The sequence below is a fragment of the Euprymna scolopes genome, chromosome 38, assembly GCF_053919585.1.
Source record: "Euprymna scolopes isolate OS-2025 chromosome 38, ASM5391958v1, whole genome shotgun sequence".
Lineage (NCBI taxonomy): Eukaryota > Metazoa > Mollusca > Cephalopoda > Sepiida > Sepiolidae > Euprymna > Euprymna scolopes.
In genome coordinates, this window is record NC_136519.1 from 33,770,818 (window position 1) to 33,787,609 (window position 16,792).

A 16,792-nucleotide genomic window follows, 5' to 3' on the forward strand; every position below is an offset into this window, starting at 1 on the left:
TATGTTTATTTTTTGTTTTTTCTATATTGTTTTATTGTTTTTGTTTTGTTTGTTTTTATTTTTGCTGTTTTTTATTTGTTCTTATACATTTTTTGTTGTTTTGTCTTGTCTTTTTGTTTGTTTGTTTTTTTAAACCTGAATTTCAGTTTCGTTGCAATTTCTTCATATTTCTTTTGAACTTTACCTAAGTCAACATTTTTCAAATTATAATTCTTTCATGAGTTATTTTTCATTCTTAACTTTTTGTCTTTTAAAAGTCTCTGCCAATAACATTGAACGCCATGTATTCTCTCCCCCATGTTTGTCCTTGCAATATTTGGGACGGATTGACCCTTTTGACCCATAATTTCCTGCAAAAAATTCTACACACATAATCTAACTTGTTCTTGAATCATGTGCCATCAAGTTAATCTGAATTCCAAAAACGCCTGTAAACAACTAATAATGGAAGCAAGATTCTGCTTTCCCAACTGTACTGACATGCAGAAGTTCAAGTGTACTGTGAACAAACATCTTGCTACTCATCTCTCTTCATAATACCCCTGCAACTTATGTCCCCAATACTTGCCCCCTACTTCAAAGTGGCACTGTGCCTTGTTTGAGGTGAAAATTGATTAAATAAAAAAAAAAATAAAAAAACATTCCTCAATGCTCCTCTTACAAAAACCAAATATGACGGTCATTCCAAAAGTAAGGCTTCCTACTTTTTAACTCAAAAGCTAAAACGTTGAAAAGCTATGAAGACCATTAAAACGAGAGACCTATTTGTGCCTCAGAATTTATTTTTCCACATAGTCACCACCATTCTCAATGCACTTTTTGCCAGCCTCTTTTGATGCTTTGGTCAGAAAAGTGGAAAGCGCACTTTGTCACTCACATCTCTTTTGCCACTCTTAAATCAACAGACCCATCTCTTAACTGTGCTGACATCAACTGCATCGACATTTTAAACGTTAAACAGACGCCAGTGAATGTTGATCGGTTCAATTTTTTTCTGCATGGAGGAATTCAATAACGCATCTGTGTGTCTGACGCACATCCATGACATGGTTGTTTTCTTTGTCTCACACCGTCAATATCTGCAACAGAGAGATAAAACTTTCAGGTCATGAATGCATAAGTTCAGTCATCATAACAATGCAATTTGTAATTTCAAATTCATTCCGGTGGACTAAAAAAAAAGAAAATAGGAGGCATTACTTTTGGAACGCCCTTTTGTATGATTGGTCAAATCTAGATTCATAACAACATTTCTATTTGTTGTCGCGAAACAAGAATATGTATGAACGAATAAAGGAAGTTCATATTATTTGGATTCTTCTGACTACTGGTCTCATCTTGGGCGTTATTTGCATGACGCTTACTTAGGTCTTCTACCCAGTCATGGATGACGGAACGAGAGCATGCCGCCCGTGTGGATTAATTCTAGCGTTCCATTCGAAATTCCGTGTGAATTCCCGAGTTTGACAGAAAGATTCCTGAGTTTTACAAAAAGAGTTTTATAAGATACATCTGAAGAAAGTCGGAGGTTACATTCACCGAAACGTCATGCAAATCACATTCAAGATGAGAACAGTAATCCGAAGAATTCAAATATTATGAATAATCATCCCTTATTTTAAAAAAAAAAAAGTCAGAACAGTAAAGGAAGTATGAATTTGTTTACAAGAGATCAGTATCAGTAGGTGTGTAAGGGATAATTGGTTTAATGGATACTATTAAAGACTGTGGAATTGGCCATGCCGAGTTCAAGTACAATCATATCTAGTATAGTCATTTATATACTAATTTCATTAATGGGTTAGGAGATTGAGGTTCAGTCCTCGGTTGGTTGTTTTGTTTAACGGCATATCAACCCTTTTCAGGTTATTTAATGGCGAATCCAGTGATTTTGAAGAACAATTTTTTAATAGAGTATATTTGGGTTTTTTTTTTGGTTTTTTTTTTTAAGTCAGTTTCTATTTAACCCATAGTTGGGACCCTAACAGGTACTACCACTCCGGGTCAGAGTGGACCTGGGAGCAAGCTAAGGCCTCACCATCGGATATAGTTTAAGGTCATATCCAGGATCAGTCCTCAGTTGAGTCATATGAAAAACTTAAAAAGTGGTAATTGGGCTCAAATCAAATTCTGTCCGTTTTTGTTTACATTCTTTATCAACTGATCATTGTGCTTCATGATGAATGCCCTGGAAAAGTCACTTCTAATTAATTTTTACCAGTTTTAAAATATTCTGTTATTCTGAAAAGCGCCAAGTTCGTTGCATATTTTAAAACTGGTAAACATTAATCAGAAGTGACTTTTCCAGGTCATTCATCGTAAAGCACAATGATCAGCTGACAAAAAAAGTAAACAAAGACGGACGGAACTTTATGTTAATCTGTAATTGATACCCTTTTGCATATGGTACAGATCAAGGTTAAGTGGAGTAAAACCTCTAGGAAAGGAGTGGTGCTCTCCTCTATATGATAGCCAATAGAAAGGGAAGCCTTTGGGTCGCCACCCCCCCTTTTTTTTTTTTTTTTTTTTTTTTACATATTAATCTTGTTAAGAAAGGTTTTAATTATTCTAATTCGCCGTAATTTATAGTTAACTAAACAAATGACACATCTTTCTTTATCTATTTTTCTCATTCTGTCATATTTTATGTCTCTTTGAGCTTTCAGAGAAAGAGTAACTCTTTCTTTGCAGCTGTTTGCACACACCATAAACACATATGTAAAATAGATAGCACAGTGATATAGCTTTTTACTTCGGTAAGATCTATCTAAATATGTACATTCCACTTAGTGCTCTGCAGTAAAGTAATCTATATAATTTCCTGTTTCTTCCTTTCTTATATAGTCCATACATTATGCTTTGAAAAAACACAAATACCATTTTTGAAGGTCAAAATGCTTTAAAAAAAAAAAAAAGATTTTTAAAAAGGTCAGTACAGTCGGAAGCATGGACCCGGAAGGGAATTTCAAAGTCTAGCTGTTCTGGGGAAAAAACTACTGGAGTAGAAGGCTCTCTTGCATCTAGGGATCTCTACTGTGAAGGGGTGGGATTTAGCTGCTTGTCGGGTTTGTCGGGAGTATTTACATCGAGGTGGCACAAGTGCTTGCAGTTCGTCAGAGTATTCACTGTTAAAGTACTTGTAGAACAGGCAGAGAGATGCAACATTTTGTCGATGTGACAGAGGCTGAAGCTTAGATGACAGTTCAGGACCTATCAGATTGGCGACTCACTTTTGAACATTGTCTAGGAGCGAGAAACTAGTGGCAGATGCACCAGCCCAAATTTGACAACAATACTCCATACGTGGGCGAATGGTGGTCTTATAGAGGTATAGGATACTTTCAGGCGTTAATAGCTTTCTAGCATGGTAGAGAGAGCCCACCTTCATCACAGCAGTCCTGGCAATGTTGTCAATGTAATTGTTCCAACTCATGTTTCCTGTGAACGTTAGGCCAAGGAGTTTAAAAGATGTACTTTCAGATAAAGAGTCATTGGCCATTGCTAGTGGAGGTAGGGAAGATTTCTTGTAATTATTGAAGGAAACAAGTTGTCTTTGACAATCGGGCAATTCCATCTTTTAAAAAACGGGATAACAGATGAGATGCATATGGGTATAGCTTAAAGGCTAAGAAACGAGGGTGAAGAGTTGTAAGTTTTGGTTTTGATTCTAGCTGATGGCACCCAAGTCAAATATATATATATATATATATATTTACATTTAGGTAGATTTTGTTGTTGATTTTTTTAAACGCTACCAAGGTTAGCATCTCCACCTTGGAGATCGGGTGTTTTTTTTTTTTTCGTTTTTTTTTTTTTTTTTTATAGAAAGTCGCCCATTTTTTATTTGGACGTAAACAAATAATGTTTTATTATTTTTTTATTTTATTTTTTTTTTTGTTTTTATTTTTTTTTAGAAGTAACCCATTTTTTATTTGGACGTATACAAATATTTTATTATTTATTATTTTTTAAAAACAGTAATCTACGGACATGCATATATATATATATATATATATATATATATATTTATTTTGATCTTATGTTCAATATGTCTTTATAATAATAAATACATAATCTGCATGAATTAAACTATCTCACAACCGGGTAATGCCGGGTAGCCTATTATTATAATGTTGTTGGCAGAGGTATGTTTTTTGTGATTAATTTTTCATTATATTTATATTTTCATTTCTATCTATTTTCGTTTTGTACAATTCCACAAATAATTTGTAACTATACAAACTCCTGCAAGTTAACTAATCTTTTCTTTGTATTCCTTTTCTCTAGGCCAACAAGTGACACAACTGAAGGCGGCGGAGATGAAACCAGCACCCTCACGGGAGAACCGAGTGACAAAGATTCCCTATCGACTAATTTCACTCGCCTCGACACAGTCACGTGGTTTAAAAGCTTGGCAATCCGAGCATGTAGCCAAGATGACACATCATCAAGCAGTATTGATTCGTTAAGTCGTCTTACAAAACCGGATTTCCTGACCTATGACCTGATGTCTTCATCATCGGCCATGAAGGCATCGGGGCTGCTCGATGATGAAGTTTCATCCGTTTACTCATTGGATCAAGATGGTTTCTACACGTCCTTTCATAGCGACAGTGGGCTAAAACGTAATAGTATGATTGCAGGGCCAGACATTGAAGAATTGTCACCGGAATATCTCAGCGAGTTTAGTATAGGCAGCAGTGTCACTGTCGATAGTGTTTTGTATATTCCTGGGAGTCGATGCGCTAAGGGATCCGCTACAGATTCAGAAAGGGATCAAACAACACCAACACGGGAAATGTCCGAATGTTCTCAAAGAAGCCGCTCCGAAAGCCCCACTGGTAGTGAAGGCAGCGATTCCACCTTGACCAACGTCTCCAAAAGAAACTCTTTAGCCAGCGCCACGACAGAATCTTCGTACTCTGAAACTGATCATGAGATCATCTACAAACGGTTACGAAATAAAACGCTTATTTCGCCGACAACATTTCCATCGTGGTGCACGGTGTCTTCTTCTGGAAGCGATGAAGACGTGAACCAGCTTCGGTTGCAGGCAGAATTCAAAGAACACCAGGAACTCAACAAAACTTTGAAAATGGCCAACATCACTTACAAGGAACCATCTATTGAATACTCCAAAAGTTCCACCTTGGATAAATCTGCATTCAGCAGGAAAAAAATACTGCCAAAAGACAATTTGGAAAAAAAGTCAAACATTGAGAAGAAAGATGATGACGAAGGAAATACCCTACCTCGTAGTTATCTTGCTTCGAAGAAATGGAACGATGAGGAGACTGAACAAACTAGTTCTTGGCCTCGTATGTACTCCAGCTGGAAAGAGAACAAAACACAAGGAATCTTAAAATCCTCCTTTCGCAAAGAATCTGACTCTGGCCCTAAAATGCCGAAATCTTTAAATTTTGCCCCGTACGTGAACATGGTTGAGCCAGATAAAACCCTGACACAACAATGCTTACTATCAGACTTGTCAGGAATTTACTGTACTTTGCCAGAATCAAATTCTTTCTCATCTCCATCTTGCACTGCTTCCAACGGACATCCAAAAAGTAGCGCATCTAAAACATCTGTGCCATTAGCCTCAGAAGATTCTGACCTTGAAACTGATGGTCCTTCTAACACATCTGTCATTCCAGTTATGCCGGAAATAAAATCACCACTCACAGAGTTACGCAAGAAAAAGATGGAAGCAATAAAACCCACTCTTACATACGCTCCTAATATCAGTGTTCCGCAGCCACACAAAGAGACGGAACTTCCTAGCTCTTCATTGTTAAGAAATAAAAAAGATTCAGTTTTTGTGAAGCGTCCGCAACCTCTATCAGCTAAAGACCACCCACCACCTAACTATGATAGTTGTTCAGACCTTATCAAATTAAGAAATCCAATAACAGTTTCAGGAAAGCCTTTACCTACGTTTTCAGCCGACTCTACTCCATTAAACTCTTTAGCAACTACCTCCCTTTCTACACCCTATGCGATATCCCAAGTGTCCCAAAGTTATGGCAAGAATTCTTCAATGAGCTTCAAAATCAGCAAACCTGTTGTACAAAAATCTGCCGACACTGAAACAGTCGTCATTGACACGTCCAAAGCGCAGACACCTGCCGAGATGGCGCCACCAATCTATTCTTGCATTGTTCCTGCTGCAAAAAAACGTATGAGCACTTTCTTGGCTCCTGGATCCAATCCAGAATCTACTGTAGAGCAAGAATCTGTTGCTCTATTAGCCTCTGATGAGGGATCAGATCAAGATGGTGTGGCATCTCCTGGATCGGCTGCAAATTACGATAGGATGGATCTTGCTCGTTCTACAAACTCCAATGTGGCAGCCGATATGAAACCCAGCCCAAATAGCCGAAACAAATCTTATCGCGTCGCTGTTACTGAAGTGACAAAAGAAGAGCCAAAACGTCTCGATTCTTACAGAAAAGCGATCACATTATCGAATAAAATAGTTGAAGATTTGCCGAGTCGTAGCGAATCCTACCGCGTTGCCATGGAAGGCTGCCTGACCAATTGCAGTAGTTTGGATGATAACACGAATCGATCAGATTCCTACAGAGTTGCTATTAGAAAAAACAGTTCTGAAGAATTGATCGAACAAGTCAGCCCAGGTGTAGGTGCGACCCTAATCAAAGACCCTCGTCGTATGGGAATCACAGATATAGAACAATTGACAGGGTCAAGCGAAGACCTTTTCAAGAATTTTAATGAAAAATCTTCAAAGTCTTCAAGCCTTTTTACCAAAATGTTTGGTAACGGCAAAAGCGAATCTCCGACGAATAAGTCTGTTTTGAAGAAAAGCGGTTTCAAGACAAACAGCCAATCACAACTAAACAAGGCCACTTCGCCAACTGACAAAAAAGGCAGGCGTCAGTCTAACGGCAAATCAGAAACTGGTCTACAAGATTTCAAGAAACTAGTCGCGCAGCACTCGTCTCCTGCCTCCCCAAAGATCTCGGCTGTTGAAGCCCTAAAAAAGAAGCCCTCCCAACCGCTTTCTAAAGAACCTACCGCAGAAAGCGGAAGCAAAAAGATTTTTGGAAACTTTTTCCAGAGACCATCATCGTGGGGTGGTACCGATAAAGTCAACCCGAAAATGTCGACTTATATTAGTTTTGATACGATATTTGAGGACAAAGAGAGCATTTCAAACGCTTCTTCCATAGAGTCGCTTCGATCACCGTCGCTGAATTCTATTAAGAAGATTGGCGATACAGAAAATCTCCATTTGGTTAAAATAAACAATGGCCTCAAATCAGACCGGAAATCTTTGCTTGAAGCAAATAAACATTTATCGTCCGAAGAAATGAAAACTAGCAAAAGACGCTTAACTAGTCCGGTCGATGAAAAAGCTGTCCAGTCAGTACTTGACAGCATAAAGACAACAATCAAATCGATGACATCACGATCATCAGACAGTGGCTACAAACCTCAATGTGAAACGGGGGTATAAAATTTTGGCATGGGTGGGTGGGAATATGAACGCTGAGCCTGGAATCAACGGAGAGTCTTTGAAAGAAATTAACAAGTATTTAAAGCAACTGTTTTTTTTAAAAAAAAAAAAGCTAAAACCAATTTTTAAGTAATTTAAAAATTTGTCCTAAACCAAATTTCAACCTAATTAAAAAAAAAAATGAAAATACAGAAAAAATATTCATGATGTACGTACCCCTCATGGAATATAAATGCGATATTCCAAAAATTACATAAATTGATCAAGTAGTTTGGTTTTTTTGTTTTATTTAAATAAAACAACTAAAAAAATCAAATTTCACGATTTTTAGCGATTAATATTTTCCAACCATTACAAGACTGATTAAAACAAAACAAAAAAAATCTTGGTAGTCGAATTGAATTGTCTCCCTTGATTTCTAAAAAACATGACAGATCTATCGTGCTTCTTCATAAAATTTTATTTCTTTTAGTTAAAATAAAAAAAAAAAAAAAATACCTTACCAATTTATATGATTTTTGGAATATGACATTTTCGTTCCGTTACAGATACATACATAAAGATTTTTCTGCATATTTTTCTTAATTAGGTTGAAGTTTGGACAAGTTCCCAAAATGTTATCTTGTTTAAATCAATTTCGGAATAACTTGAACTGTTTTATATTAAGCTATGTACAAATAAGAGAGGGAAATAATAGAGAAACAAAGGTTATCATATTATCAATTTGTTTCTGAATTTTTGAGATAAGGATTAATTATTTGGATTCTTTGGACTGTTATTCTCAACTTGGTTTTTATTCTATATAAAGCACACAATAATTATGTTTATAATTTCTTGGGATAAAGATTGATAACTCATTATTTGAATTATTCAGACTACTGTTCTCATCCTAAGTGTTATTTTCACAATGTTTTATTCCATACGACCTTCAATCTTCTTCAGGTGTATTTTGTCGCACTCAGGAATCTTTTCCTTAAATTAGGGGAATCCATACAGAATTTCAAACGGGACCCTTTATCTAATCCATGGGGTTATCATGTTCTTGTTCCACATCAGCTATAAGATTTCTACCCGGTCATGGCTGACAGAACAAGAGCATACTACCTCCATAAATTAAATAAAAGGTTCCATTTTAAAGTTCTGTACAGATTCCAGAGTTTGACACGATACAACCAAAGAAGGTCGGAGGTTACATCAACAGAAAAGTTGTGAAAATAAGCACCAAGAGCAGTATTAGTAGTCTGAATAAGCCAAATAATACACACAATCTTCGTCTTAAAAAGAAAAATGACATCTAATATGTCCACCATTAAATAAATATCTTCGAATAGGATTATTCAAGCTATTATTGTCACCTTTATTGTTATTTTCACGTTTCAGCCAATGTACCCTTCGATCTTCTTCAGGTGTATCTTTTAAAATATTGGATGTCGATTTCAGGGGAGATTGTCATTGTTCCATCAACCATAATCGGGTAGAAATGCTAATTTTTAGGTGCTTCAGCTATTATTGTCTGTATGTAGTAATGGTGTGAAGTGATGAAAAAAAAAAAAAAGCGGCCATGGTTGGCATGTGCCTGCTGTAGAGAAGTAGTAGCATGCGAACCTGAAACCCTTCAGATACAAGAATAAGGCGATTGTGCAAATTTAGGCTCTATTGGGAGTCTGAGGTGGCAGAATAAAAGACAGATTTTTTTTATTTGACAAACATCTTTTGATCCTTGGCCTTCAGGCCAAGATCACAGTGTAGTATCTGTTCTGATGCTACACTTCAGCTTTCCTGTCCTCGGTCAGTGGAGAAGAAATCCTTAATGATTGAAACAATTTTTATTTTTGTTCCTATCCAGAGTGCCCCTTTTTTGGGAAGCTGAATTTTCCCCACATTAAAAACCGACCTTGTGTCTAACTTTGCCCTCATGGGAGGCAAGTAAATAGGAACATCTTTTGGTTTTTGGATGCCACCTTCTTTGCGTTTGATTGTTGCTTGGAGAAAAAAGAAGAAAAGGTTTACTGCTGCTGCTTCTGTGAAGAGCGAAAATCTTCATTGCGAGAAAAAGAAACCAAAATAATCCAGCTCGAGCGTGTGTTTTCAATTCCAAACAATTTATGCAACTGATATCGGAATTGTCTAAATATATCTAATGCTTGTAAATTATAAATGATCTTTTATTGTCATAAAGATTGGACCTTAAACCTCGACTTAAAACTGATTGCTAAACAACACCTTTATCCATTGTGCCATAGATTCATGTGGCCAATGCTTGTATGAATTTTGGGAGTTTTAAATCTTATCTGGCTTGATGGAGGTTGAAGGTTCGATCCCTACTTCAGGTGATAATTAAGAAAAATATAAAATTAATACTTCTACTTGGTTATGGCTGATGGGATGAGAATGAGCTACCCCCGTGGATTAACTAAAGCGTGCAGTTCAAAATTTTGCCTAGATTCCAGTGTTTGACTTAATGATTCTTAAAACTGTAACAGTATCCCAGAAGGTCAAAGGTTACATCAGCCAAAACGTTGCATAAATCATAATGAGAAGAATAGTCCAAATCATCCAAATTACTACTACTACTACTACTACTACTACTGAAGCAGCATTCACCCTAGGCGAGTTGAACTGGCTTTCTCCAAAGGAGGAAGTTCCATGGGAGTATGAAATTCACAAGCAATCCCCGGTCACATGTATATCCCTGTTAGAGGAGATGACGACATCCGCCTATATACAGTGCCTGGTATTCTCAAATGATATTTACTGCATAATCACATTGGATCACCAAAGTTAAGCAGTGTTGAGCCTGGCCACTACCAGATGGGTGACCATTTGGAAAATTATTAATATATTTATAAAAAAGTGTACTTTATTATTCATTGAGACCTGGAGACATTAATTTATGAAAATCAGAATTTTTTAAAAATTATACGTATTCTAATAAGATGATTCTATTGTTGGTGTTGGTTTCCCTGATATCAGGTACTTATGGAAGGGATCATGTGATGGTTGCCAACATCCAGCATTTGGCAGGGGGCACTGATTAATCAGCCGGTCATCATCATCATAGCATTTCATTCCATCTCGAGATCCATCATCGTGCAGTGTCCATGGCATCCCTCAGGTCCACATCAGAGCATGCCTGGCTGAGGGGAAAATCTGTGAGGATGTGTGCAGCAGGTAATTGGTAATCAACCTTATCAGCTGATTAATTACTTTTCTCTTTCCTATTAAAAATTTAAACCATTTCATCAATGCCAATTGACTTATCAGATAGCTTCGACATATTAACACAGCAACTGCCAATTTAACTTGATATTTGTTAAGTGTCTGGCTGTTATTGAACAGTTGTATTAAACTGTATTCGAACATGGCACACTCAGATTGTCAGTGTGCGTTGTTAACCACTTAGCCACTGTCACCTCTTTGTTGCTGCAGTTATGATGATGGCAGAAAAGGAAGCTGTAAAATGATGATGATGAATGTTGCAGGCAGACGAGAAATTGTTATCCTTTTCATTGTTGTCGTTGTGGACAGCGGCTCTAGAAGTCTGATCAGTCATCTGGCAGGGATTCTCACAGGAGCACTGCTGGCAGAGACATCATCTCGTCTAACAACTAGTCTGGGAAGGGAGGTATAAAACCCTAGTGTCTGGAGTGTTAAGAACACAGCCTTTTTATGCAGTCAGGTTAGCTGCTGCTGATAAGGACGCCTTGATGAGATCTGATTGGTGTGTACAGAAAGACAAAACTGTTTATTTCTTACCACACAAGCTGACCTGCTAAAAGATCAAATATTCGGTTTTCTTGGGAGTGCCAAGTTGTAAATGGGAAGGGGGCACTACAGTATTGATTAAAATCTTTGTATTGATTAAAATCTTTGTATTGATTAAATACCAAATTAGTGTTTAATCTTTTAGAAGGTTGTTCAAATATTTATTTAAAATGATGCCTCCATTCAGTCTCTGAAGACAAAGGATACCCCCTGTAGGAACAGCTGCACATGTAATTGTGAGGTAAGGGTTGCACAATCTCTAACCACACCTCTCCTGAATCGGCACTGTTTGAGTCCAGTGGCAAGGAGAAGTCTAGAACGACTGGAAACAATGCTGAGATAAGCGGAGAGTATATACAGCAGCTGGAATTCTCAAACGGTCACCCATCTGGTACTGGCCAAGTTCATCATTGCTTAACTTCAGTGATATGACAGGAACTAAAAAAAACTAGCATAGGAAACATGGAAATCATGATTTGAAATTTTGGTGCATTCTAAGTGAAAAAATTTCCGTGGAATGAACTGAATTCAAACTTGGCAACGTCAATTGAATATACATACAGTCACAATATCCTCATTTATCAAACATTTGCTTTCACACTATTTTTTTGTTTGTTTTTTATCTGCTGACTTATCATTCACTATCTAGTGTATTTATGGATACTCAACTTTCAGTGTCACTTTTTAAAATCTATTTTATATTCTAGACCAGGGGTCGGCAACTTCATCCCCCGCGGGTCAAATTAAATCCTTGTGTTAATTTTGTTTGGCCTACCATCTTACTTAGGGCACAATTTTTTTTTTCTAAAATAGGTTTGTAATTTTTATTTTTTATTTTTTTTATTCTTATAGTAAAACAAGTGATATCGTTTAAATATAATCATATGATATTTAATATTTGTTTTCTCAAACACAGAAAATTTATTTACATATTTGATAACATTCTTGTCCTCCATGAAAATGTAAAACAAAGATGTGTGGCCCTCCTCCTATAATCAGCATAGCTTTTTGGCTCTCACATTCCAAAAGGTTTCTGTTCTAGACCTACAATCCTATTGGCATGAATGACCAAACGGACAGAGTTGCAGCCAATGAAACCACCTGCTATCTCAAATCTATGGAGGTCATTTTATATACTAATACTTATACTTGCAATTCCTATTCTCCCAAGTATGCTTTAGAAATAGTAATTTTTATTTATTTAATTAATTGTATATATATATATATATATATATAGATATTGTTTCAGCATTAAATAACTAAACAAAAAAAGCCGAAATGTGGAAATAACAAAGAATAGTGGTTCAAATAGTACAAATATAATCATATTTTATCTTTCCATTAAACATATAAATGGGATTATTAATTAAACTAAGAGATGCCCATGATCCCAGAATAACTATTTTAGTTATTGGGTGTCTAGGTATGTGAATCAGTTATCTCCCTTTGCCGAATAATGGTTTAATTTAATAAAGATGGAACTCTCCAAAAGTAAATTGGCTGACAAGAAGCTCATCTATTTGCCCATAAGTTATATTTGATTCCTTTCAAATTCGGTCGTTAAAACTGATTGTTTACAATATGCATGCAACAAAGTAAATGTTAACATAACCAAAAAACTGATGGAAAAAATAAATAAACAACAAATAAATGTTACCAAAGGCAAGATAAGTTAATCTTCTACCTATCTAAATATGTTTTTGTATTTTAACTTATTTTTAGTGTAAAACCTGTTGAATTAAAATGAAAAATCAAAATGTTGGTCTCATTAGAGACCTAGTCGAACCTTGATAATCTGTCAAAAATCAAGCATTAAACAAAATATTGATAAAACATTACATTTTTGCACAGTTGATGAAATTTATTGGATACATTTCTATACACATTTGTTTAATTATCGATTTTTGAGCGATTATGTAGACTAAACTATGGCTCTATCACTTATTTGTTGTATATTTATTTTTTTCACCCCTTTTTTGTTTTGTTAGCATTCCTGGAAAATCACTGTTTTTAGAAAACAAAGTTTTGTTAAAATCAAGTTCCATCCATCTTTGATCGTTTATATATATATATATATGAATGCCCTGGAAAAGTCACTTCTGATTAAGGTTTACCAGTTTTAAAATATGCAAACAAACTTGACTGTTTTTTTTTTGGGGGGGGGTCAGAATAATAGATTTTAACACTGGTAAATATTAATCAAAAGTGACTTTTCCAGGACATTTGTATATATCAGATCAGATCAGCTTAGCTGACAAAGGGTATTAATAAAGGCGGACGGAACTTGATTTTAACCCAAAGTTTCAAACAATCTGCTTTCTGGAAAATGTCTCTAATTCGTTTTTTTTTTCTTTCTTCTTTTTGGCTATGAGAGAAATCAGCATTGCATTTCGCTTTGCAAGAAGCACGGCTTTTATCTGGCTTACGTTTTGTTTGCATTCATTCATCAAAAACATTTGTTCTCAACCTGTATCAAGTCCGCCATTATCGAGAATATCATCTTCCCCATTTCCAAGGCTGTATTGCAAATATAAATTTATAAGATATCTGGTGAAATTTGCTAGTTTAGGCGTCCATATGAAATACACTGTTAGATGAATTATAGCTAGTAAACTCTGGCTGTCTTTCCTATGGTCCATTTTCCACTTTCTTGCGTACGTATTTTAGTTCTAGTTTTTTGAAATAACAATCGTTCCACACAGGCAATTTCTTAACATGGTAAGGGTTTTATCTTAGGTGGTAAATGCTATGAAATGACAATCAAAAGGTTTTGCTACTTCAATTCAAAACATTTTTAGCTGTATTTTGAGAAAAAAAAAAATTAAATTGGGTACTCGTTCTGACTTTGTGATAAATGAAAGATTCTCTATTTTTTTTTTTTTTTTTTAACTTTTTTATAAAATATTTTTAGAGACAAAATTATTTAAAAAAAAAAAAAAAAAAAAAAAAAAAATTATATATATATATATATATATATATATATATATATAGATAGATACGCGTTCTGTCTGTTACCAATTAAGTCTAATGAAAATAAACAATGAATAGAAAAGCTTTCCAAAAGTAGATGGGCTTGCAAGAAGAGTCCTGTTGACCAGAAATCTTATTTAGGTGGACCTGAAGAATCTTGTCCTCTCCATCTTTTTATTTTCATCTTTTTTTCAGTGAATCGTTATCGAGTGGACACTAGTCTATCAGATTATCAAAAGAAAAAAACAAACGAAAAAGCCAATACTTAAACATTTCTAGGGGTGCTTGGTTTCTAATGCAACGTTCTAGTTAAATCCATCATCCATTTTAGAACAATTCGATGTTTTTAAGCCAAATTTCGCAAATTTAACCTTTTTTAAACAGTTTAACCTTTTTAAAGATTATTTTAAAAAAGCTAAATTCAAAAAGAGGCTAAACTACTTTTTAAAAAGGGCTAAATTCGCGAAATTTGGCCTAAAAACATTAAGTTGTTCTAAAATAGGTGATCGATTTACTAGAACGTTGGATTAGAAACTGAGCAGCCTACAAATATTGACTTTTTTTTTTTTTTTTTTTATAATCCGGTAGATTAGTGTCCATTCTGTAATAATCCCCTGAAAAAATTGGGGAAAAAAAATATGAAAATAAAAAAAAAATAGAGAGGCGGGTAAGATTCTTCAGGCCCGCCCTTATTTAATTCATTCTAAATTTGACATTTGGAACAGAATAGGATGGCAACAAAGTAAATGTTTACATTAACTTTTTAAAGTGTATAAAATTATGATAAAGCAAATTATTAAAAAAAAATTAATAATTAACCCCTGACCCAACAATTTATGAAAAAAAAAGTTGTCAATCTAATTAAAAAAATAAAAGTACAGAAAAATCTTTGATGTACGTACTGATCATAGAACGAAAATGTCATATTCCAAAAATTATGTAAATTGATCGGTTTTATTTTTTTGATATAGAAACTAATTCTTTTCTAGTTTTTAATGATTTACTATTAATCATAGCCATTAAACGTCCGATCCTGATCTCTAGAGGTTGTTAAAGGGGAGGTAACCAGCCAGGATTTTAAAGATGATGGACAGAAATATATTACCCTCACTTTATCATAAAATTTGATTTTCTTAGTTAAAAAAAAATCTACTTGATCAATTTATATGATTTTTGGAATATGACATTTCATTCCATAACGGTATCGGAAATCAAAGATTTTACTGTATTTTTTTTTTAATTATGTTAAATTTTGTACAAGCATTAAAAAAAGTAAAAACTTATAAACGGAAAATCAATGATGATATACTTCCGGATTTTATTTTGAAAAGTTGAGTTACTTCCCTTGAAATCGTTTTGAGCACTATTGCCAGATATTTCTGAATTCCATAAACATCTTTGGCAACTTTGAGGCCAAGTTTAATATAATGCCTCAAAATTGCTAGAATCTCAATATTTGCATTTAATATAAATATCTGGTGCTTTAAACCAGCAGATTTCAGGTGAAAACATTATACGTACTTATGTGTCATGGCAAAGTTAGTATAAATTTAAAAAATTACGAAAAATGATCCAGTAGATGTGGTAGAAGTATTTTAGATAATAATAAAAAAAAAAAAAATGTCAGCCACAATTATGGTCCCAGATATCATTTTTAAAGATGGTAGACCCTAAATTTAAGTTGATGGTTTGTCATTCAAAATTGGTTGCACAACTCTTCAACATTAAAACATAGAATAAATCTTGATAATTTGATAAATGCTATTTTTACTTGTCATTATTTTTCTACTGGATCGTTTTTCATAATTTTTGGAATTTATACTAATTTTGCCATGACACGTAAGTATGTAATAATGTTTTCACCTGAAATGCATTGATTTAGAAGATCACCAATATTAGCAAGTACCAAATATCTTGATTAAATGATAACAAAATAAATATTGATATATGTATAAAGAGTGAGAACTAAGTTTTGGCAGTGTAGACAAAGAATCATCAGTGCACGCTGAGGCAAGACACTGTCAGTCATCATCCACTTGCGATTTTATGTCTATGTTCTTCAAATTTAGATCTATATACATCCTATCGCAAATATTGTGCACTCGTCCCATATAAATATAGCAACTAATGTAACTATATTTATTAATCAATATACACAGACATGAAACAATTGAGTAGACATTTCACATATATATATATATATTATATATAATATTCCATGTGAATTAGGATGCTATTTTCATTTACCAATTTTTACAACTTTTTTTTTGGGGGGGGGGGATAATCTTCTGTTGATTTTCCAATGAAATCAAATGCTGAATCTCTGGAAATGTCTGCTACTAAAAAGGATTATAGGATAGAATATGTAATTGATGAAATCGATTGGAATTTCAATGTTTTTTTTTGTTTTTAGCAAAGCATTCTGCAAATGACTGGCTACTCAAAATCAAATATTGCTTTGTCAGATACAATGCTAGCGATGAAAAACAAATGAAATAGATTGACTATATATTTATATAGATGTTTCAGATATAAATATATTTATCATATATGACGAATTAAGCATGACATGAACAAAAG

At 34.5% G+C, this 16,792-nt stretch overlaps 1 protein-coding gene across 2 annotated transcripts in view; it reads left to right on the forward strand.

Moving 5' to 3' along the window:
- The window catches only part of LOC145263127 (uncharacterized), a 311,291-nt gene extending 303,323 nt beyond the window's left edge, over window positions 1-7,968 (forward strand). For both annotated transcript variants that reach the window (XM_080120068.1, XM_080120067.1), the window contains one exon: window positions 4,288-7,968. In XM_080120068.1, the coding sequence (XP_079976194.1) occupies window positions 4,288-7,477 (3,190 nt within the window). In that variant the 3' untranslated portion in view covers window positions 7,478-7,968. The remainder of the gene's footprint in view (window positions 1-4,287) is intronic.
- Window positions 7,969-16,792: the final 8,824 nt, after the last annotated feature.